General features: G+C 46.1%; 1 protein-coding gene across 2 annotated transcripts in view; it reads left to right on the top strand.

Moving 5' to 3' along the window:
* Nucleotides 1–437: 437 nt before the first annotated feature.
* The window catches only part of MARCHF4 (membrane associated ring-CH-type finger 4), a 111,593-nt gene continuing 86,994 nt past the window's right edge, over nucleotides 438–25,036 (top strand). For both annotated transcript variants that reach the window (XM_030487915.1, XM_030487914.1), the window contains exon 1: nucleotides 438–2,729. In XM_030487915.1, coding sequence (XP_030343775.1) covers nucleotides 2,247–2,729 — 483 coding nt within the window. In that variant the 5' untranslated portion in view covers nucleotides 438–2,246. The remainder of the gene's footprint in view (nucleotides 2,730–25,036) is intronic.

The following is a 25,036-nucleotide window of genomic DNA, read 5'->3' as shown; positions in this document are numbered from 1 at the left end:
GCAAGTAACTAACCTGCTAGGAAAAAGTTTGTTAGTGGGATTTCGGCTTCCTGCTGGGAATCTAAAGCAGACACCACTGCCCGAGAAATCGCCGAACACTCGGTCTCTGCCACCTGCCCCTGAAAGTTTCCTTGTCTCGTAGGTCCCTGCAACGGCCGGTGGGAGGTGAAAACCAGTCTGAAAACGCGCCGGAGCGCACAGGTTTCGCTGCCTTCCGGCTGCTCTGAGGCGGCGGGGCCGCTCCTGCAGCAGCCGCGCTCGGCAGGGCCGGCTGCGGGGCTCCCCGGCGGCGGGGGGCGGCGGGGCCGGGGCCGCGCAGCGCGGGGCAGCGCGAAGGCGCCGCGCCCCGCCCGGTGGAGCTGTCCGCGGCTCGTGGTGCTGAAGCCGCAGCGGCCGCCCAGCCCCTTCCTCGCCCCTCCTCCTCCCTTCCTCCCCGGCGTGGGCTCTTGCCGGCAGCCCGGGGCATCAAAGGTTAGGAAGGGACCCATTTCTCCCTTCGATTCTCCCCCTTTCACCCCGCCTTTTTGCCTTTTTGCTGCTTCCCCCACTCCCCCTTTTTGTTTTTTTTTTCTCAAGGCCGGGGGAGGGAGGAGTGCGCCGCCACGTTACACCCCTCCCTTCCTGCAAATCCCCGCTTGCACTGCAAACAATCTGCCTTCCCCATTGCATCCGAGTGAGATAGCAACAGCAACATCATCACGGCAAGCCGGATGGGAGAGCGCAGAGGAGGCTGCTGCTGAGGGAGAAAGGCACACACGCACACACCAGCTCGGTGTTGCCAAAGCGGTGAGAGCCGCACGAAAAATAAGCCATGCTGCCCCGTGTGTCTGGCGCATTGTGCTCCATCCGAGCCTTTTAGGAGGAAGAAGAGAATTATCTGCTCCGATTTTTTTCCCCCGCCAACGAGAGTGCGACAGACTTGCGATGGTTGAATGTCAATGCTTGTGAGAGAGAACAACAGTCAGAGGAGGAGGAGGACAGAAGGGGAGGAAAATGAAGGTGGGGACGGTGGTGGAGAGAAAGAAGGAGCCTCGTCCAATGCATCAAAAGGAGGTCCCTGCAGTTGCTGATAGAGCCCTGGCTGCCTCGCCATCCACAATGGTCTGTACAAGCTGCCAATGCGTTTGATGACGTTCCTGTTTTGTGAAAGGAGGAAAGGAAACGTGACCATGTAAGATCCACGTTTCCCCGGTCAATTACATGCGAAGAATAGATCTGATTTCGACGGGATTTTTTTTTGGTCCAGGATGGTAACAGCTTAGGGAATAATACAGCTGCCTTCCCTCACCAATTTTGCTCTGATTTTTTTGGTGTGGTCCAGACAGCTGCTGGAATAGAGAAGGTCAGAATATATAAATATATATAAAATATATATGATATATTATATATATTATATATAAAAATATATTTATCTCAGTACATCTGGGATTAAGCTCATTGAATGCTAATTATTTCTTTCAGGACTTTTAATATTTGCAATGAAATCTTTTAAAGGCAACGGTAAAATCTGAAGCCACCTGGGAGTACAGTGTTGGAAACGTAGGGTGTTTTCCCATAAACAATGTGAAGGTCTTTTTTTTTTTTTCCCCTCAAAGAGGCAATTTTGATAATAACAACAGCTACCAATTTTGCATTTTGATAGCCAGACCGGCTGCTATTTTGTCTGGGTGCACACCGGGTCTCGTGTGATCGGGTTTTATTTTTTAATTGAAAAAAAAAATATATATATTAAAAAAAAAAAGAAGAAAAAGGAAAAATTACTTGAGATGCCAAATACTGTCGAGAGAACCATATTCTCCCTCCTCCCCACACCCACCGGAGAAGACGTGGACCCTTCTTTTTTACAGGCTTAGGAGTTGGGAGAGCTGATCGGGGGCTTTCTCCCGAGCCCGCCGCCCGCGCCCCGGACCCTCGGGCGTGGGAGATTTATTTCCTCCTCCCGCTGATTTCTAAACAAACTTGTGGAGGGGGGGAAGGATCCCCCCGGAACGCAGAGCCGGGGGGGGGGGGGGTTGGTGGTTTGGGGTATTTTGTTTTTGGGGATTTTCTAATTGTCATCCTCGCCGGACTCCCGCGGGCTGTCGGGGAATTCACCCCTCGCCCTCGGCCCCTGCTTGTGTCGTTTCCCCGCCGGCCAGCGCTTCCCCCGCCGGCACTGAGGCCGCAGCGGAGCCCCCCCGGCCGCGGGGCGCCAGGCTCCTGCCCTGTTCTTTCCCGCCCCGTCCCCGCCTGCCAAGGAAAGGCACATGTTAATACCACCCGGCGCGGTCATTTTCTGCTACTGCTGCTGCGGGCTCCTCCGTGCGAGACAGATGTTGCGAAACCAAGGCCTCCTCAAGTGCCGCTGCCGCATGCTCTTCAATGACCTGAAGGTCTTCCTGCTGCGGAGACCCCCCGCGCCGCCGCCGCCCTCCCCGCCGCCGCCGCTCCCCATGCTCGGCGGCGCAGAGGCGGCGGCGGGCGGCCCGGCGGGGGCCGCACCGCCCGGGGGGCGCGGGCTCGGCTGGCGGGCGGCGGGCGGCGGCGGCGGCGGCGGCGGCGGAGCGGGCAGTCCGGCCGCCGAGGAGTGGGGCAGCCCTGCCGGGGAGCCGCCCGCCTCCCTGCCCAGCAGCACCTCCTCGGATGACTTCGGCAAGAGCAAGGCCGAAGACCGCTACTCGCTGGGCAGCAGCGTCGACAGCGGCATCCGCACCCCGCTCTGCAGGATCTGCTTCCAGGGGCCCGAGCAGGTGAGCCCGTGGGGGCGGGGGATAACGGCGGGGCATAACGGCGGGGCAGAGATGCTCCGGCCTGCGGGAACCGGGGCCTGCTGCTCGCAGGGAACAGGACCTCAAAACCCAGAGGGAATCTTGCCCTCTGCCCAGGGCCTGGGCTCCGGGATTTTGCGCCTCGTGGTGTTTCCCAGGGAAATGTGGGGTGGAGGCTGTCTCCATCCCTCTCTGCTGCCGGACAGCCTTGCCCCAGGCACCCATGCCTGGCCTCAGAGTCGTGCAGCCCTGGCATGGGAGGGACTCGTGGACTCCTTTATGGGGCACAGAGCATGTTGTCTCAGGGGACTTTTTGTCACCTCGTGGGTACCCACTTGCAATGAAGGCAGAAGTTATGCAAAAGATGTATTTAATGTGCTGTTTGCTTTTAAAAATACAACTTCACTCTGTATAAACACGTGGCAGGAGGCAGCCCCACTTCATCAGTGGTTCCCAGGGGATGGCTAGTAGGAGCTCTGCAGGTTTACCACTGCTCCTATGCTCCCAGTTGCACTAGCTGAAGGAGGAAAACCGCTCGTTGCATTTGGACCTGCGGAAGCTGCAGTCTTGAGATGCTCCTTGGTACAGGCTGAGATTAGGCCAGTGAAGTTTCCCTCCACCACAGAGGAGAATGAACCAAATGCAACCTCACTAGAACTAAGGTGCCACCCAGGGGTGTTATTCTCCCTATTTATGACAATTCAAAGTAGTTCATGCATTTTCAGGCTGGCAACTTCGTTATAGTGATATACACAGCAATGTTTGTACCCAACGTGACATAGCTGCAGGTGGCAAGGAAGGCTGCAGACCTCTGCTCCTGAGATCAAGCCTGGATGTGCAGATAACCTTTATTTCTCAGGATAGTCTTGTTACCTGTGATAAGGGATCCTTGCACGAGAAAGGGTTGCGAGGTTTGACTGGGCTGATACCCATTTCCATTTAAGGCACAGATCCTGGCATGTAAGGCGAGACATTGAAATCTTGAGCAAAACAGGTTTTGCCCCATGTCTTCTTTCCCCTTCATGGACCTGTGTGCTCTATGAAAGAAAGCCAGTGCTCATGTGAGAGTGGCCATGCTCTAGCACACATCCTGCCTGTCCCAAGGCTGCTTACGTCTGTAATGCAGTGATCGTGCCTTCCCTCATGTTGGTCTGAGGATGGGGAGAGGGGGGCTGGGGGGGAAGGAATGGGCTTCCATTCTTCTCTGGGAGAAGCAGGGCCTGCCACCAGCTCATCAGAATATCCACAGCCCTGGCTGGATGTGTCATACCAAGGGTTCCATAGATCATAGCTCAGTGCTCAATGAACTGTAGCTTTCTCTAATGGTTTATGCAGCTGACTGATAGCTGTGAGACATGGTTTTCACCATAGGCTTTCAGATGGGGGTTGGGGAAATCATTCTTTTTTGAAGATGCTGTATGCCTTCCTCACTTGACTGTCTCCTCCCCGTCTCTTCCAAAAGTTGGAAGCCATGCGACTCACTCCCTAGGAATTTGCATTATTCCACATTTCTAGTACTCTTCCCTGGCTTGCCATTCTGCCTGTGTACACGAGACATAGTGCCTGCGAGATTGGCTTACGTGTCTGAGCAAATAGAGCCTAAGCAGAATTAAAATAGAGGTAACTTGCTTCCTTGGAGAACATTAGTGCTTGAAAATAATTGGATGCTAATTCTTACACTGAAAACCTGTGTCGGTTGCATTGTAAAAGTGAGACTATTTGCTGACCATCTGCCAGCTTACCTGAGTGAGAAGCTGAGCAGATGTGACTGGCATCTAATGGAGTTTCACCAGGGTTTCTCTTTTTTGCTTCTCACAGTTTCTGACCAATATAATAAGACACTTATAGCTGGATGCCACTTGTTCTTGAGCAGCACCTTATTCCATAAATAATTTTTTCTTCACCAGCATGGCTTGAGGAGAATCTGAAACCCTTTGCCCTGCAGCAGGTGGGAAGTGCAAGTCGTTATGGAGGCACAAGTCCTTATGGAGGCCCAAATTGTGGGATTTTAAAGCACATCCAAGTCCTGACACAGCTTCCTAGAAGTATGGTTCAGAATGAGAGCTGAATCAATGCAGCTGTCAAAACCTGCAGTTTGGTTTATTTGGCCCTTACATCAATAAAACTCCCAACAGGCTAAATCCCAAATTCCTTGTTCCTTTTTACTATGGTGGTTATTACCGGTTTAGCCTTTATTTCCCATTCATTTTCCAACTCAACAGCTGAGCAAAGACTCTTCATGGTTTGGACTCTCACAACTATAAAAGTCACAGATGCACGTTATTCTATTCCACCCCTGCCAAGATTATCATAAAAATTTATCCAGTTGGAGAGAAAATATAATTGCTAGTTCTTTACTCTGCAGATTAATAACAATGACAGACATAAACAGTGTTTTATTTACCTGTCAAAAACATCTGAAACTACTGCAGCTGTGGGCAAATTTGCGAGGCTGCATCACAGTACGAAGAACAAAAGCCTTCATGATGAATTGACTGTTAGGCACTCTAAGCTTATTTAGCCAGATAAAATGAGAGCGATCCTCCAAAAGATGTTTTAATCCTGTCTTGATTAAAAAAAAAAAAACACCAAAAAAACCCCCCAAAACAACAGCCAAAGAGGTTTCTTACTAATCTGGCTTTGCAAGCAGGTTTTATTTAATATCTAATGCAAAACAAAATCAGTAGGGATTTTCACTTTAAATTTATGATTGCCCAACATGCATGATACTTCAGGCTACTGAATTGCTTATATCTTAAGCTCCTCATGTTTGTTTGTGGCTCTTCTGGGTAAGCTGATTCATTTAAAAATGTGCTGAGGACTGTAGGAAGGAATAAAGCTCATTATTGTGAAACTGTTCTGATACTTGCATGTTACTCAAGAGAAACCAGGGATGCAGACAAGAAAGAGTGGGTCTGATGGCCAGGTGATCACAGCATTTGGGTTCCTGTTTTGAGGGCATGAAAAGCAAGCTCTGCTCAGGTCTGGCAGTTGAAAAAGGCAACTGCTTTTATTGAAAACGAGAGCTTAACATCAAGAAACCTGATGGGCTGAACTATGCCCTTGGTAATGGCATTGCCTTTCAGGGGCTTATTTGGCATTTTCAAAGGTTTCACTGATTGAACATCCTGCACCATTGTGTCAGCTAGTTCTGAGACCCTGGATTGAATGGCAAAGCTCTCAAGAGAAAATGAGAAAGATAGATGCTGGAGTATTTGCTTCTGTTTTAGTTAATGCTAAGTGTTTGCAGAATTTTGTCTGCCTTCCTGGATCTCTGACAGTGTTCTGCAAGAGAAAGAAATTCAGGCGAGCTCTGCTCTCACAAATGTTTCACGGTATTTGATATGGTTCCAGGTTGAAAGCAAGTCATGGAGAGTAGCAGGAAAAGACATGGGTGAAAAGTCTCTGTACATCAGTGGATAAACTGTTTGCCCATGTCACAAGGAGTTAGCAGAACTATGGAGTTTAGGATCTCAAAGATGGTACTAGCTGTGCTGAAGTAAAATAGAAAAGCATTCTTAAATGAAACTGAGATCATTTGGAAATCAGTGTGTCTCAAGGATTGCTTGTTAGGTTGTCAGAGTGTGCGCACATCTTTTCTTACCTGTCAGTTTCTGTCTGCGTTTCTCTGTTTCTCTGTTCTGGGAAAAAATGCTGTAAAGACGGAGATTTGAAAAGTCAGTGCAGATAGGACTGGTTGGCTGAGGAGGTTCAGAGAGAACAGACTGTGGAGTCTTTTGCCTGCAGGCTGCTAGCTTGGACTTGGCTCGGTATTCAATGAAATGTTTGAAAATAGACTATTCTTCCCATCAAAGTCCCCTCCAGACTTTAGGAACACCAGCTCATTAATACAAGAACATGAAAACCTTCAAGAAAATTGGAAGGGAAGACAACTTATAATGGATATTGACACAAGTGTTTCCATGTGATAGGTAATGAGGCTGTGGACGTTAGCGAGACAAAGAACTAAACTTAAGTCCAATGAAGGATTTCAAAGCCATGTGGTTATTAAGAATATCTAGGGTAATTGCAGTTAATGATAACACTTCTGAAAGTAAAATTCATTCTTTAGGTCTGAAGCCAATCTAGAGATTAGGGTAAGACTGAAGAGGAGAGCCCTGGGACTATTGTCTAGTCCCCCATCTCACCAGCTGCTTGTGCATGGCCAGTAAGACCCACCTCTCAAAATGCCTGTTTGGATTTCATGCCTGTGTAATGTAATGTCTTCAGCATGTAGACATGTCCTATGCTCAGGACCTCTCTAGAGCTAAAGTGACCCTGAATTACTCAGTCTGGATTAACACAGAGTTCTTGGGGTCCCTATGTAGTATCAGTGAATGGTTAGTATCATCAAATGGTTGGTCATTAGCATGTGTTGCTTGAAATAGCTAGTGAGAATCTCAACCCCATTCCTGTTACAAATACAGGCACAGGCAAAAGCCATCATTAGCTTTCTGCCTGGTGGTGTCTGCAGAGAAGGCATGAACTAAGCCGGGAAGTATTGCCACTCTACAGACTGGACTCTCAGCAGCACAGAGGAGTGGAGGAAGCCTCTGGAATGTTTGATTTCTGATTTACAATGTTGTAAGATTGAGGAGAATCGGGTACCTCTTTTCTGGAGTGAGACGAAGAGGAAAAGAGGTAGCCTGTGACAGAATTCAGGGCATGAGCATGATAATTGACTGAGTGGGAGAAGAAATAACTGTGCAACCAGCATCACAAGCATGTCCAAAGCCAGGGAAACTCAAGAAGGGGGATGCTGGTGTTTGCTGTGGTCTGTCCAAACTGCCTAGACCATCAGGACACTGTTTTCAAACATGTTGAATCACATAAGGATGCTGCAGGCTTCTTATCCATGTCCTTTTCGTAGGTATGTTTCCACAGGATTCATTTACTTAGTGTTAGAAGGAGAATCATTCATTGGAAAACAGCCAGTCCTGCTAAAACTGAAGACAAGAGATGCCAGGATGCAGCCCTTTAGATTTCAATCAGTATGTCGTAATTTATGTGAAAAAGAAATGGAAGATGCTTCATGTGACATTCAGTCCACTCCTCTGCCTTCCCATCTTTGAATTTTAACACCTCTATAGCTAACTGTCCTGTTTCATCTGTCCCAGGATCAAATCTGTACTGTGCAGGCAGAACATTTTTGGCTTTGGCAAAAGCTTTGCTTGAGCCATCAACTGAATGGAGCCCAGGATGTAATCTATTTTAGATTTAGACTCTGTTGCCACAGAGTTGATTGGCAAAGCTCCCATTAACTTCAATGGCAAAAGGGTAGGCATCCAGTAGCAGGGACTTGACCCCTGTATTTCAGTAATGTTGTGCACACAGTGGGATTTCTATAAATAATAGTGAGAGCCACTAATCCCGTTGACTTTTAATTGCTCCAGGAGACAGGGTTTTCACCTTTTGTGCCTGCTGAAACTCTGATGCCTGACCCATTTATTTCAGTGCCACTAGGTAGCCTGAGGAGCAGTTTTTCTTTTCTTTCACTTTTCCCCATATAAAAGGCTTCATGAAGGAACTTGTCTGTGTTTGTGTCACTGTTTCCTAAATATACATTTCAGGCTATGGTTAACAGTGGCTGATGTCAGTTAGTGACAGAACAAGCAATGCAAAAGCATGTAGCTCCATTGTTTGCATCCGTAGAGTCACTGTTTTTTCCACAAAGGCAACACTTGCTCCTGGAAGGGCTCTGTTCATACAAAACTGAATTGCATTCAGGTTGCCTTTCAAATAAAATTCATTCTCAGTGAGGGCCTCCTCTGTGACAGCCTTTTGCTCACATTGGTATCTTCCCATTCAAGGTTAGCTTAGTCCAGAAGTTAGGAATATGGTGGTGCCAAAAATCTGTGATGCTGTGTGTCTGCACATTGCTCCTATGCCTGGAGTAAGATAGTAAGATAGACTATAGCTGTTACTGGTCCATATCTGTGGCCACCACATCCCTTTTACTAGCTGATTGCTAAAGGAATAAAGCCATGTGATGGTGTTAGAGGTTAGAGTTTATGTTCGTTAGCCCTTCTCTAAACCTACTGGCCCATTTCAGCTAGATTTGGCAGAGAATGCAGATCTGAAAGGAATTAAATTCCTGAAGTTCCATGAAAACTAGCTGGATGAAAAAGAGGAAACCTAGAAACATCATATTGTGGGAGAGATTGTAGCATTGGCCACACTATACACTGTAAAGTCTATGCAGGACAGAGCTTCAGCTGGAGCAACAGCTTTAACAGGAATGTGTATCCCATTAGACAAAAAAAACCCCAACATGATATGGTTTCCATGGGAAACCAGACTCAAATAATACTCACAGAATAGCTTGTTACCTTTTTATCTTTCTCCTTTTCCTTTGTTAATCAGGGTTACTTGCCTAAAATGAATTGCTTGATGCTGAAGACATTCTTAGCTTCCCCATCTTTCCACAACTGACCTATTATCCTTTTCTGATTTATCACTGGTTACAGTAGAACAGATTTCATTGTTAGATGTGGAGAGTGATGAGCGATGGCTTTCTTCTGGTGAGGAAAATAACAGCAAGACCTGGAAACCTATATAGATAATAAATGGGCTGTCCCCATGCCCCTCTGTGAAAAGTGATAAGACAAAATGTTGGTGGGCAGATTGGTTCTAATGGCAGGGCCCAGATCTTGAAATCCTCACACATCTTTTCTTCTGTCATATAATTTCTCTTTCTTTGCAACCTTTAGTGGTTTTCTTTTACCTCTTCTTTCTTCTTCTTGGCCAAAGTCAATTGACACATCAGCTGTGGTTCTGCTCATCCTATCTGACTCTATTCTGCACAGGTTCTCCTATGGTCTATGTACCATCTTGTCCAAGCACCCTCCGTTTGCAGCATGAGCACTGGTGGCATCACTCACAACAGTCACACAGGTTTAACCTGCTTCCCTGGGTGAGAGTGAGGGAAAGGATAGTGCAGATGGGGGAATGATAAGCAAAAATATGGTTTACATGTTGTTTTATTCTTTCTACATGTAATGCCCTATGTTTGATGGAGAAGCCAGGCTGTGCTTGGGGAAAACTGTGTAAACTCCATGAATGAAAAGGTTAGTTCAATCTCGAATGATTCCTGAGAAAGTTTTGTCTCCTCTGTAGAAGAACCTTGTAGGGAACTTCCATTATCGTTGGAGAATAGGACTGTCAGCCATATGTCTTACCATGGAGTCATAGATGTTTTAGATAGCCAGCTCCGTGTACAAGACAACTTTGCAGAACATGAGAGAGAAAATTAACTTGATATTCCACCAGTTTGGGATGCCAAAAACTGGTCCTGTCTTTGTGGTGTCCCATTGTGCCATGTTGTTCTTAGCAACAGTTTACCAAGGGTGGCTTCATTGACAGTGTGTTTATGTTTTAGGTAAGGCCATGAGGTCACCTTTTCCATGCAAAAAGGTTGTGTCATTAGCTAAGAGATCCAAGTAAGAAGCACCGAAGTTTGTAGTGCATTGAGTATTTGGAGGTGTTTGTCCTCACTGGATGCAGACAGTCCTGTAGCTGCAGCCTCTGTGAAGTCGTTCCCTGATGCTACCATCATAACCTCTGGTACTGTGTGGGTTTAGCTTCTGTTCCGTAATCCATGCACTGATCATGCCCAAGCACTAGGCAACGCCCAGGTCAATTAGTCCACCCATCCAAAATCCTGACAGAAGCTGACCTAACCAGTTCTTAAGGGTGATCATGGCTGGAGACTCTGTCTTTCCTGCTGCAACCCATTTCTTCTTGCCCTGCCCATTAGGAAGACAGCAGATTATTTTTACTGTTTTCTTTTTTCCCGAGCAGTAATTTAAGGTATTATCCAGTAGTTACATGTAAATACAGTGAAAATTCATCCTTTGAGGACTTCACAAGTTCAAGTGACAACTGAAGCCATAACACTGCTTGTTATTCTCTAGGCCAAACAATCAAAATTCTACCTTTGCTCTTAGGACATGCTTTCTAGACCTTTAATAATCCTTGGTATTATCCTCTGGACTCTCACCAAATGGTCCATATTTTGCTTTAAATGCATTGTCTAAAGTTGGAAACAATTCTCCAGCTGAGTCCTTCTCAGTGCTGAGCAATGCAGAAAGGTTTTGAATCCTGTTTAACAGATAACAGATGTCATCCATTGCAAGGCTATGTTTGCCTTATTTATTTATTTATTTATTTATGAATTTATGGTTCAGCAGATTATTGATTGCTACTCAACTCATGATCCTGTATAATCTCGATGTCCTTCAGTACTGCTTCTGGGCCAATTCTCCTCCACCCTGGCTCTGTGCAGTTGACATTACTGCCTTGGTGGTTGAACTGTACTTGGCCCTGTTGAACTGCACCCTTTTTTATCCAGTCCTCTCCTCCACAGTAGCTGCCCCTTTCAGGCAGGCCTGCAGATGCTCTAAGCATTAACTCTATTGAATCTTCCATGTCATTAATGACTTGAGCTCATCTGCCTTGTATCCTGAAGAGAGCTGGGAGGAAAAGGCTGGAAGAGCAGCTGTGCCTTTCTTGAAGGATCCCTTGGCTGCCAGAGATGAGACTTAGGACTGGAGCTGGTCCTGTCACTGCTTCCTTATAGCCATGTGGAGGAGGAGAGAATGGATTCTCGTTACTTCAGTTCAGGTGTCTGTTCTCTGCCTCCAATTAAGGCCACTCTCAACAAGATGGAATATGACCTTTCCTGTCAGATGCAGACCTCTCTCCAGTCATGCCTGGAAAGTTGCTCCTACCACTCTTGCTTTTCTAATCATTTTATCATTGATGGGGTGGCTCACATTTCCTCCACAATCCCCTAATGGTGTCCCACAAAGCTCCTTTCTCCTTGTCCTTCCCATCTTTCTTCAGCTCATCCACATCCTCCATAGTGTCAGCCCTTAAGGCTGGCTCTGCAGTCTTCATTTGCTTCAGTCCCACTGCAGATCTCCTTCTGTCTCCTGGACATCTGTTATTGAATGCTCTGGCATTAGCTCAGATTTCTTGTATCAGGCATTTTCCTCCATGTTCATCTCTTTTCTGCCTTTTTCTAGTGTCACGCGGGGCATTAACCCTACCCTCAGCTTGAGCTTCTTTCCTCTCACTTTCCAGCTGTGTATTCGTGTTGTACCCAGATCTTTGTTTTCTTTCTTTTGGGTTGCACAGACACTTGCTCAGATCCTTGTTTCTTGCGTTCATGTCTGTGATCCCTTCTTCTACACCTTGCCAGCACAGGCATTGCCCTGCTTCAGATGAGTCAAAACTGAGGTGCAAAGATCGCATCTTTTACTGGTATTTTGATGGAAGAAGTGGTTTTCCTGAGAACTTCCATGTGCACGTCGGCTCCCACCAGTGTTCCCTGTCCTTACCCAGGTAGGTCCTGTGGTGTTTTTTACTCCAATTCTCAGTCTTTGGGAGAGAAAAAGAAGGAAGCTCTGTGGAAGGATGTGATGAAGACAGAACATACAGCATTGGCACACAGGAATCCTGTGGGCTCTTCACTCACATCACATCAGCACCTACCTTGGCAATTTAATGCAGGTGGTGAACTAAAGCTTGAAGGATGGCTTGTACTTTCTGCAAGTATAGGGCCATGAGCTAAACCTACCCCTCCAAGCACCCCAGCACTTTTAGTTGTGTCAGGTCATCTTCTCAGCCTGTCTGATATGTTGCATGACCTTGCCCTGCCTGGTGAATGAAGCACTTTTCCTTTCCTTTTCTCCTTGTTAAGCACACTAGGACCTGTCAGGATTAAAGGTGCTGGAGAAATACAAGCTGATTATTATCCTGTTCCAAGTGATATTAAAAGAACATTAAGACGGATCAGATGAGCATTCAAGAAAAATAGGTAATAATAAAATACTATATCAGAGAGAAATAGCAGTTAAGTAATTAAAGAGAGGGTTTGCACGAGAGGCAGAAGTAAAGTTATGGGTGCTTCTGGTCTCAAGACCGTTCTTTATTTTAATACTGTGGTAACCTTTAGAGGATGTCGCTATGTCAAGCATTGCACCACGAAGTGAAACAAAGGCTTTTCTTGCCCTAAAGAGTTCACATTTTAGGACATAAAACTCCAACATTTCCTTAACATTGAAGAGAGGTGAATTTTTACAACATTTAGGGCCAGAGGGGGTTATTGGGCTAGTCTAGTCTGAACCTTGCTGTAATAGCAGTGAAATAAATTCCCTCAATGAAATTCCTGCTTGAAGGTTAATAGCTGTGCAAGGACTGGAGAAGAAATACCCCATCTTGATTGTAAAACAATGGGAAATTGTTGTAATGCCCAAGGAGAAAAATATGGGGAAACATAGAACTGAAACTGTCTTTGAATATGAACTTTAGTGTTTTCTGTCACAGAAAGGACTGTGTACTCTATGCATCCTTAGTAACCAGCTTCAGAAACTCTTGGGCTGGCTGGCAGAGAAGATTTCCTTCATAGAAAAAAATCTGTGTTTGAAGACAGTTTTATTCCACATCAGATTAAACGTGAGAAACTTTCAGCCTGGGAAAACACACATGGGATTCAGCTAGTTAGGAAAAACCAGTTCATGGCCTCCTCTGACATATAAGAGCAGAAGTGCTGTCACCTACATTTAACCCACACTTGGAAAATTTTCTTCATAGACAGGATGGCTACATCATTTCTAAGAAAAACATTTCTAGAGCCCCATAGCCTGCAGTGAGGACTCCTACTTAAATCCAGCTTTGCTAAGATGCCAACTGCCGTTGTTATTATTTTTCCCAGTCCTTATGGATTTATTTCTTGCCGTTCTTGCAGACCTGAAAATCTTCAGGGGATCCCCTGGCCTTCCCATCCTGCAGCTATTCAAGAAATTTCATCTTTCTTTTTTTCTTGGTGTTTCCAGACAAGACCTTCATCTCTTTGAAGGTGTGCTCAGGCATGTGATGCGAATGTCTGCTGAAGGTGGCAATTCTGAGTATTATAGCTCAGGTCAAACAAAATCACACAACCCCAGAATAATTTAGGATACGGGGACCTCTAGAGTTCATCTTGTACAGCCCCCTACTCAAGCAGATCTAACCAGATCAGATTGCTCTGGGCCTTGTCCATTTGGAGTACCGTGTCCAGTTCTGGGCTTCTTAGTACAAGAATAACAAGGAGCTACTGTGAGAGGGTTCAGTGGAGGGCCACAAAGATGATCAGGGTCTGGAACATTTCTCTTATGAGGAGAGATTGCGGGAGCTGGGTCTGTTTAAGAAAGAAAAGACTGAGGGGAATCTCGTTAATGCATATAAATATATCAAAGGCAGGTGCCAAGAGGATGGTGCCAGACTCTTTTCAGTGGTGCCCAGTGACAGGATGAGGAGCAATGGTCATAAACTAAAACACAAGAAGTTTCACCTCAACATGAGAAAGAACTTCCTTACATTGAGGGTGGCAGAGCACTGGGACAGGTTGCCCGGGGGGTCATGGAGTCTCCTTCTCTGGAGACATTTAAAACCCGCCTGGATGTGTTCCTGTGTAACCTGCTCTAGGTCACCCTGCCTTGGCAGGGGGGTTAGATTAGATGATCTCCAAAGGTCCCTTCCAACTCTGGTCCAATATTTGATCTCCTTCATGGTGATTTTTTTTTTTTTTCTGATTTCTAGTCAGAATTTCTTGTATTCCAAATTGTGTCTGTTGCTTCTTGTCTTATACCCATGCAACTTTGAGAAGAGTCTGGTGTTCTTTGCTGTACTTTTCCAGGAAGTGGCTGAAGACAACAGTAAGATCTCCACTTAGCCTTTACAGTGATTTTAGGAGGAGCTGTGCAAAAGATGGGATTAAATGCCTGCTCTAGCTCCCCAGGGTGGATTTAGACAGGGGCTGAGATTTTTGTAATGGTAGTCAGATAAATACCAAGGGAAAATAGCTGCCAAGCCATAGATTGAAGAATGAGAACAAGCATCGCTAATAATAGCACCAGCTCAGATATTTCTGTTTGTCATAGCTAAGACACTTCTTGTTCCAATAATCACTAAACCTCCAAGAGGTGATACTGTTTCAAATCAGAGTCTTACAGAAATACTGGTTGTAGAAGAGCTTGATTGAGCAAGAACTGTTTCTGTTTAAACTGAACAGAAGGAGAAGCAGAAAGAGATCTGTAACTCAAAGGTTATCAACTTTGCAAAAGCAGATTTTGAAAAATTAGGAATCTTTAAAAATATGGAATATAGCAGAAATTTATTTTACGTTGTCTTATGACTACCAAATCAGCAATTAGTCTCTTTATTACAAACAAAAGCATTCTGTTACAACTGCTGCTTTCTGGAAGCTCACAGTCGTTCTCCCTTCTACAGGCTATTTTTGCTTTCTGACTTCAATTAATTTGTTTGGAAAGCTGTTCAAAACCTGTCCCAGGTTTTTTAATAAAAATGAAAAATGTTCTTTTCTCTCCTTCTAGCTTGCTTCCCCAAGCATCAGTACTTATCCATGTAAGTCCTATTTGTAAGTCCACAAGATACACTCAGTGACATTTAAACTTCTTGCCCAAATTCAGCCAACTTCTTTGATAAACAAAGGCTGCCCAATTCTTAAGCTCTTACGAGTTGTATGAAAATATGTGGCCAAGTGGAGCATACCCTCACTTTGGGTTTGTGATGTCATGGAGGAGAACTGTCATAAGAGGTCCACCCCTACTAGACATCAAAGAAGCCACCTTACTCCCAGGTACAATTCAGGGGGCACCTGGACTTTGTTTGGCTCCATTGCTCTGAGAATGGTTTTGCTGTTGTGTTTGTTCTCCACTCTTGAGCCTAGCAAGTTTGAATGCAGTACTAGGGTATTTCAGAAAACTATACATTTAGAAAAACCAAGGAACCACATAGTAGAAGTTTTAGAGTCTTCTCCACTGATCACAGTCCAGGATCTGTTATTTCAGTTGGTCTCTCTCAAGAGTGCTTCACAACAGGGCAGTCACGCCGCGCCACATGATGGTGTCTGCCCTTAAGGCAGCACGGGCCATGAAGGAGATTGATGTAGACCTACTTAGGATGGCCTGAAAGCCTGAAGCAGCATCTTTGGTAGTTGGTTGATGGCAGAACCGCTTCCCCAACCCTGCAGAACCTCATGCATCACTCAATTGCTATAGGAAACCCAGCTGGAGTGGAGAGATGATCAGGGGAATGATTGTAGACCAGTGAAGTGGGCATGAATGGTGGGGAGAATATCAGAAGTAATTCTGTGCAACTTAACAAGAGGAGGAACTTCTATCAATCAGAGGCAACCAAAGTGTTTCTGTCAGTGGGAAAGCAAACTGGGACTCTTCAGAAATTGTTATTGTCATGGTAAGCCAAGGGGGGTGCAGAAATAGCTACAGGCTTGTGGATTTCCACAGAGCAATTCGAGAGGCTCCTTACGAGAGATTGTTTGCAAACAGAAAGCGTAAAAATGTGTGTGTAACTGAGCTGCTCTGTGTGTGTTTAGGAGGATCAGAAACATATGGGGCAAACGTTGCAGTCTCCTCTGCAGGAGGTTTGCTACCATAGCATGGCTCTGTTTTCTGTTTGGGTTCGATCCAGTTATTTTTCCCTGTAATGGATGTGAGAAGGCCACTGAGATTGGGTTTCTCCGATGAAACAGAAGGTGCAGGGAGATGATCTTGGGAGAGAAGAAGCTAGAAAACATGTGCTCTGCTTCTTTGATCAGCACATAGTTGTGTTGGACCTGATGGAGCCTCACTCATTCATTCCTGCAGGCGATCCCTGCCTGCCACCAAAAAAGCCCAGTGGCATTCATCTGCTCCTTGCTTCTTTGCATCACTCACAGTTCTGCTTTTCCTCACTTGTGTGTCTCCTTCCACAGGATTTATAACTTCATCCCTCTCCAGGTGATGTCTCTCCAACGAGGAAATGTAACTTTGTCTTTTCCCATCAGATAATCTTCTGCCCCTGAGTGCTGTGATCGGAGCAGCAATACCAGCCCTCCCTAGGCTACAGGGGTGATTTCCACTTTCTCTAACTGCACCCTGAATGTTCCCAGTTTTTTAGCATGCTCTGCATTTTGGCCTGATTAGGCTATTTGTTCGGTTGTATTGCAGAGACAAGGAGTGGTGCTTAGGCGCAAGAGAGTATGTTCTCTCTGTATCCTGTAAAATAAGGAGAAAATTTGCTCAGCTGGAAATGAAACAACCTAGAGTTCAAAACCTACTTCCACTGACAGCTGTTTCGCATTTTCATATACTTACCAGCCATCAGTACTGGCCAAGGTCTTTACCCCTAGGTAAATGCCCCTAAAGCACTTAGCTATTTGTATGCTGGAGACACTGATGAGTCAAAAAGAGGCTGTACAAACACATGGAGATTGGGGAAACCATCCAGTTCCCTGCCATTCAGCCTGCCTTAGTCATGTCTGGGACAAATACGCACCTCCTAAGTCGCCTTTCTCAGACTGCCCTGTGGTATTTGGTCCCCAGGGGTGAGATAAAACCCATGAGTCCTCCTGGAGGACACTGTTTGGTAACCCTCTGACACAGCTTTAGCTATAATGGGTAGGCTGCAGCATGAATAATAGCTCTTCCCTGGATTTATACCCTGTCAAGGGGTAGGGAGGAATTTTTGACAGATATCTATAAGTGCATATGGTATAACTTTTTGATCACGGCTGCACTCATGTGACTGTCTTTAATCTGTTTCCTTTTAAATCACTTAAGACACTTTTAAAGTGTCTATATTGCCTTGAGCTGGTTTTCTTCCCTCCTGAAAATGTGCACAGCAGCCTTGGAAGTATCTTCAGTGCTCCGCTCCTGGACTGCACACCTTCCAGTGCTTTCATGAGATGGTTGGAGGACCATGGAGGTCAGCGACCTCGGCTTCCACTAACACATTTCATGACCGCTCTGTCTTTGAAAGTTCAGCATGATTTCCAGGCAACAGCTGGCCATCATCCACTGCCTCAGTGTGTGCTGATCCCAGACCTCACTGTTAGCAGAGATTGGCTGTGCACGTGTTTGTGGCAGCACGGTGGAAGGCAGATGCCACGTGGCTGAGCCAAATTGGATAAAGAAGCAGATTAAGTGGTCACTTGTGGGTCAGCTGTTCCTACAGAGGGCAGCTCAGTGTCATGGTGCACATCTGGGCTGTTGGGCAGATGCAGCAGAGTTTCAGGCTGCTGCAAGGCATTTTCCTGGAAGTTGTTGCTGAGCTCATTGTGGGGTTGGAGACACAACACACCAATCAAGAGCTTCCCCAGTCACAGACATTCCTGTATAGAAAGTGATCCTTTGGAAAGTGACTACTCTTTGCAGTTCCTGGTGCATTTGTACTCACAGATTAACACTGGCTGTTTCTCCCAGTAGCATGTGCATGGCATGTCCAGTACATGGTGGTGATTTGCAGGGTATCACGACTGGGCTGAGTCAGGCAGGTTTGTCTTTTGTTTTTTCAGTATCCATACCAGTGCTCTGTGTCCACCCACTGAAAAAGCTGACCTGGCTGGTCAGCTATGAGGTTCACCAGGTCATAAAAGCAGGATGACCTGGAAAAATCCAAGATATGAGCATGTTTCAGAACATAGTCTTGGTTTAGGCTTGAGCACTTTCTGACACTGGGATGTCAGGACTGTGAATGGAAAACAGTAGTGAGCCCTTGCTGGACAATACAAGTGGTAAAGAAAACTTCCTGGTCAGGGCACTATTTAACCCACGTTAGAAGACCTCTAAGCAAACAGCACATTGATTTGGAGGAAAAACACATTGCCTGCCTCCAGAGTGCCTGGAAAGGGGCACCTCTGCTTCTTGCAGAGCCAGGATTAGCCTTTCTGCTAGAGAAAAATAAGTAGACTGAATGGTATGGGGAACTGAGCAGCAAAGACAGTCCTCTCAGATGAGAGTTCATCTAGTGTCCTGGTTTCAGCTGGGGTCATCTTCTTCCTAGTAGCTGGTATAGTGCTGTGTTTTGGATTTAGGATGAGTGTAGTGTTGATGGCACACTGGTGTTGCTAAGCAGTGTTTGCACAGAGTCAAGGCCTTTTCTGCTTCTCACACCACTCCACCAGTGAGCAGGCTGGGGGTGCACAAGAAGCTGGGAGAGGACACAGCTGGCACAGCTGATGACTCAAGGGATATTCCATGCCATAGGATGTCATGCTCAGTATATAAACTAGGGGGAAAGCTGGTTGCGGGCCGCTGCTTGGGAACTGACTGGGCATCAGTCAACAAGTGGTGAGCAGTTTCACTGTGCATCACTTATTTGTATATTCTAATTCATTACTACTATTACTATTATTATTATTATTTTTCCTTCTTTCTCTGACCGATTAAACTGTCTTTATCTCAATCCTTGCATTTTACTTTTTTTTTTTTTTTTTTCCCAATTCTCACCTGCATCCCATGGAGGACGGGGGTGAGTGAGCAGCAGTGTGGTGTTTAGCTGCCTGCCAGGTTAAACCACAACACCTAGAGGTCAGTATTAGCAAACCCCAGGGTTTAGAGTCAAGGTGACAGCTTGGTCACTGGATAAAAATAGGTCCCAACCACCTGGGTTGGTTGCTCACTGGCTCTAAAAGGACACATCTAGAATAGTTCCCCCATGGTGACAGCTTGAGTAGAGGAGATTCCTTTTCCAGTTCAAGCAGATAAGCAGCAACCCAATGATCTCTGCTTCTCCTCTGAGCTTTGTAAACAAGCTGTGATCCTGGGTACGTCACTGAGGAGGGACGTGGATCCAGATTTCAGGCACCTCAATGCGAGTGTTGCAACATAGGTGTCTGAATGTGGACTGGGTGTCTAGGCAGTGAAAATTCAAGATCAGGAGCTTGACTCATGCCCACACAATGATTTCTTAGCGCAAAACATCTCGAGGTAGGTAATTGTGCCCCTAGTCAATACAGTCAGTGGAGCTGGAGAGCTAGACACCTACATCTGCTCAGCTGACTCATTCCCGTGGCTCCACTGTCAACATTGACTAGACCTCCATCGATTATACGGGAACACAGATACTCAGTGCGCATAGAGCTGCTGCATCTAGATATAGTCTGTCTGGACCTGGATTCACATGCACTGATACGTGGGGCCCTTTCATGCCACCATAAGTCAGGACTAGAAAGCTTCACTTCCTCCTAGGAAAACTAAGGGATCCTTGCTCGACTATAAAACACCTAAACTACTTCAAAGCTACATGCTCTGCAAATGCTGAGTGTTCGCATTATTGTAAGTAAACAGCAATTCGGAAATGCACGCACAACACTGAAGAGTAGTAAACAGATGGGAGAAGTTGCCAAGTAAGGCCATGCTGAAGCGGGGAGCAAAAATAAGTGTTAGAGACAGCATGACATTTTTATAGCAAGACAGACGCAGCCAGGATTTGAAGCATATAGCAATGAAATGGGGTCAAGGAGGTGAGCTGCCTTTTCTTGGCCAAGTTCTTCTCCTGTCAGGCAGTCCCTTCTGTGCTCAGATAGCAAGCATTCCTCGTTGCTGGCCTAGCTGGGAGTTTTCAAGATAATCACAGCTCCAGTGGACAAGGCAGGAAAAGTGATATTGTTTATGATGAGCTGCTGTGTGGGAGAAAAGAGATTTTAAACACAGCCTTGAAGTCACTGGGTTACACCAGCATTGAGCTGAGTTGAACTGACAACTACTAATTACTGAGAGAAAAATGACTCACTAAAACCCAATAAAAATTGTCTTACATGTAATTAAAATAGATGATTTACAGTCAAATAGAAAACTACAGTCTTGGCACAGGGGACACGCAGAATGTGATGGACAGCCTGCAGCCTCGCATATCTCTTACAGAAATAGAGTTCAAAAGTTGCGCAAGATGTACTGTATTTTAATTAACCAAAGCCCAGAGAGGCTGTTCTGCAGACCTGGGCAGAAACTGCACAAGGACACTGTTCTCCTGGCAAAACACTGGAAATCCAGGCTGATGCTGCTAACAGCAAAAGTTCTCTGGCTTTTGAGGGGTCACTGTTTTTCCTTTTCCACTATCTGACTGGAATTGCTGCTGGAAACTCTCCTGTGGGGAGGGGAGAGCATCAGCGGGGGGGGGGGGGGTCCACAGAGAAATAATGAGAGGGAGCAGTTCTTGGGGACTGACGTAGTAAACATGTGACAGGCACTTCTGAAAATTCATGTGTCTGTCAGAGACTTTAAAACTATTTCCTGTTGGTGTGATAAGAACATATGAAATATTTTCCAGGGTTTACATAAGCATGGATTATGAGGAAAGCTCTTGTATTTTAAGGGATTACATAGTTTATTACAGTATATGCTACCTAAGTAGTACTGAGAACAGTTCTCGTGTGTGTGTCTGTGTGCTGTGAACTGTAAGCAAAAGGCAAATGGTTGTTGGTGGTCTTAGGTGTAATTTGGATAAACAGGCATGGCTTTCCTCTTTCTGGCACCCAGAATGATCTTTTTACCTCCATAAAGCAACCCGAAGTCTGTCTGCAATCTGAGCTGGTGTTGAGGCTCTCCTTTGTTTCGGGGGTAAATGGCTCTACTACGCTTCTTGGGCATCAGAGCTCAGGAGATCTGTCTCTGGTTCCCAGATATTTTGACCTTGAGCAGGGTGTTCAGCAACCTTGGGTCTGAATTTCAAGCTTCTGGGTCCAGTCAGCAGGCGGAGGTGTCTGCTGCGGAACAAGGCACATAGCATTTCTGGAAATGGCACCCTCAGTTTGAGGTAATTTTTATTTTTTAAGAAGAAGTTAGCTTAGTTGGTCTTTGCATTACTGTTACCTTCCCACGCATATGTTGATAATTCCTTATTATTGGGTCATTTCTGGTTGTAAAGCACTTTAAATACAGTTAAACACCAGTGTGGGGCACGGTCTTCCCTGGCGGTGGTAGCCTCCTATTTGCCTCCCCTTCTCCTTTTCTCTCTCTCTTGCAATTGCTTGAATGTTCCCTTGAGCCCTTGCTTAGCTGGTTCACCCTGGACTCATGATAGTAACAGCCTTAATTTGGAGGACTTCTCTAGTCCTGGGGTCGGAGTGGGAGGCATGAGTGAGTGCTTTGAGCAGCAAGCCCATTTATGCAGTGTTTCTGAGCAGCATCATTGAGGAAGGATGAGATTAGAAGGGTATCACTGGCAAAGTGACTAAGAGATTTATCTTATTCATAGGCTTGGCTTGTACTTAAGGAATTTACATTATTGGGATTTTTCAAAACCTGAGCTGGCTGAATCTATCCTTCTTCCAGCAGTATCACAGATACAGAAGGCTGCTTGTTTCCTTTCTAGCTCATACCTTCCAGCACCAACACACCTCTCCTATTGCTTTCTCTGTTGCTTTTCCACACTTGTTTTCAAATGCCAGGAGTACCACAGCCTTCCCCAAGTCCCTAAGAGATTATCATAAGGCAATTCAGTGTCAAGACATTTTCTCAGGTATTCAGCCTGTTTTTTTCTTTTGCCTAATTAATTTCTTCCTGAATTGTTTAGTTAATACTGTCGGGAAGGATTAAGACACTGTCCCTCTGACACTAACATGTCTGGATATTTATAATAAAGAAGAGTTAGATCTTGAAACTTCTAGGTCAGAGATCCCCTCTAGAGAGGGAGCTGAGCCAGATCATAGGATGGAGATGGAGATGATAGATATTTCTGTGCATCTGTCCTGAGAGAAAACACTCATAAGGACAGATCTCGGCGAGCCCTTACCCCAGCTGATATTGGGGATGCCAGCACGAGGCCCCCAGATCGCAACACTGAGGGAAGTCCTGGAATGCCTGTGCTCCATAGGACTGTGTATTCACACAGACTACTTGGGAAATCAGCAAAACCCCCACATTCCTCTGCTAATGAAGACTGACACCTTGCTGGGGGCTTTGGAGTGTTGACAGTGCTGGTTTGGGTGGGGAGCAGGAATGGCTGGGCTGGGCTAGCACAAGTGAGTTGCTCTGAGGAAAGGCTACATGGAACAAGACATGCAATGCTGGAAGGCAAAACATGCATGGTGAGCAGTCAGGCTAAAGTCAGTTCAGAAAGTCTGTCTTTCTGTGTGGTGTCTTCCTGCTCAGCAGCTGAGCCAGGAGCAGCGGGAACATTCCCAAGGGGAAAAAAAAAAGGTGTTACTGAAGTTGAAGGCAAGGAGATGATGGGTGTCACTGAAGGAAGGCAAAGTCTATTCTGCAGACCTTCCATCAGTGTGAGACTGACTTTGCAGTCTCTTGGTGGTGCGTGTTCATGAGGAAGCTGAGCCAGTCTAAGCCCATGCAGCTGCAGTGAGCTGCAACCTCAGCTCTGCATTTCCACCCTTTCCAAGCTCTAGCTCCAGTGACCATGCAGCCAGGGACTGGATCCAACAACAATCAACTTTTAGATCTTTATTAGCTTTCAGTTGGATCAGTTCCTCAGTCTGACCACCCAGTCACCAGCCCAGCACTTATGAAGGGGCAGGGAAGTACACCCATGAGGGCAAGAGGAAGGGGGAGATGGCCGCTCAGACTTAGGCATAAGGTGTGCATGGAATTGCATCCTGGTACTACAAATTTATCAACTCCCTTCTAGCAACAATTAAGTATAAGACATTTGAAGATATACCGCAGCAATTTCAAGGGGATTATTCTAAATTCAGCCCAGTGAGATAAAGCAAACTTTGGATTCAGCTCTTCAAGAAAAGAATCTCCCCGCCTGGCCTGACATCTGAATATCTGTCCCAGGAGGGAGTCCCTTTCACTTCTGTAAAAGGAAAAAGAAAACCAGTGGCACTTTTAGGCACGGGGAGCCATACCATTTTTGTTCTCATATACTTTGCAGTTTTCCCAAGTGACACTGCTCATTCCCATGTCAGGGATGCAATGTCTTTTGGCAACCTGGGAGGAAGGGCTGTGCTACGGCTATATGAGGCAGTTCCAGTCTGCAGTTTCGGAGATTTGCTTCTTAGTGCCCAAAGATCCCCCACTACAAAAGAGAAGTTGATCATCCAGGCTAGTCCAGTGGGGGCTGCTAAAATGGTGAAGAGGCAGAAGCACATTATGTGTGAGGAGAGGTGGGGGGAGTTGGACTTGTTCAGTCTTGCAACAAGAAGATGGAAGGGGAAATCTGCTGCCTTCCGCTACTTAAAGTCAGATTAGATTATAGAGACCACAGAGCCAGAGGCACAGCAAAGGACAAGAGGCAATGGCACAAGTTGCAGCAAGGGAAATACTCATTGAATATACAGAAATGAAACTTTCTCACTGAGAGCAGTGCAGCTCTGAGACCAGGGCTCAGAGATATGGTAGAACCTGAGTCCTCGGAGATCTTCAAGGTTCAGCTAAACAAAGCCCTGAGCAACCTTGAGGCTAGGCCTGGTTTGAGCAGGAGGTTGGATAAGAAAATCCAGAGATTTTTCCCAACCTGAATTCTGCTACCTTATGAAAGCCACAGAGAGCGAGGACTGACAAGTAGTTGCAATGTCACTGTTCATAGGATTTGAACACTTCTTGTTCTGGAGAAGGCATTTGGCAAAGGAGAAGATTTTTATGCATGCAGAGATGGGCACCCATTCAGTTCCCCATTCAGGGGAAAGCAGCCAGAAAGGAAAAAGCGCTTCTTTGACCAACCTGGTTTACTGCAGGTTACCTCAGGTCCCTCCAGTGTAACATTTCAACATTTTCCAAACTTAAAGAGCGGAGATTCATGTTAGATATAAGGAAGAACTTCTTTACTGTGAGGGTGGCGAGACACTGGCACAGGTTGCCCAAGGAAGCTGTGGCTGCTCCGTCCCTGGCAGTGTCCAAGGCCAGGTTGGATGGGGGTTTGATCAACCTGGTCTAGTGCAAGGTGTCCCTGCCCATGGCAGGGGGGTTAGAACTAGATGATCTTAAGGTCCTTTTCAACCCTAACCATTCTGTGAGTCTAACACCAGATCCCTGCTCCCTTGGTCATCAAGCCCTTTATTTTCAGTATTTTTCCCAGCCCATCTTGCTCATGCATCCCAGAACCTCATCCCCAGTGACTGTCACCTCAGAGACATTTAGCAGCACCTCTCTTACACCCCCATTTCCAAGCTCCATACTGCCAACTCATTGCACTTGTGACTGTTCTCACGCAGGGCTCTTTCCCCTCTGGCACATCCCCATCACCTGCACATCCCCCATGCCACGCTTACCGGTGGCTTTCCCAGCCCAGCCTCCAGAAGTGGTCCTTCCAGGTGCCCTCCTTTCCTCTTCACCTTCCTCCCTGGCAGGGGTGTAGGAGGAGAAGGCAGGAAAACCGCTCCCGTAGAGTGGGTGTGCTTAATTTGGTGTTTGTTTTCAGTGCTGCCTGCTCAGTCACTCCTTAATGGAGTTCATTTCTGATGTTCAAAGTAAAAGAAAGCAAAAAAAAACCCATATCCTTGTCTCACTGCAGCACCTTCTGTCAAGGGAAAATACCTTCCCTGTTTG

Source organism: Strigops habroptila, chromosome 5 (assembly GCF_004027225.2).
Source record: "Strigops habroptila isolate Jane chromosome 5, bStrHab1.2.pri, whole genome shotgun sequence".
NCBI classification, from domain to species: Eukaryota; Metazoa; Chordata; class Aves; order Psittaciformes; family Psittacidae; genus Strigops; species Strigops habroptila.
Note: the sequence above shows the minus strand (reverse complement) of the source record. Positions and strands in the feature narration are given on the sequence as shown.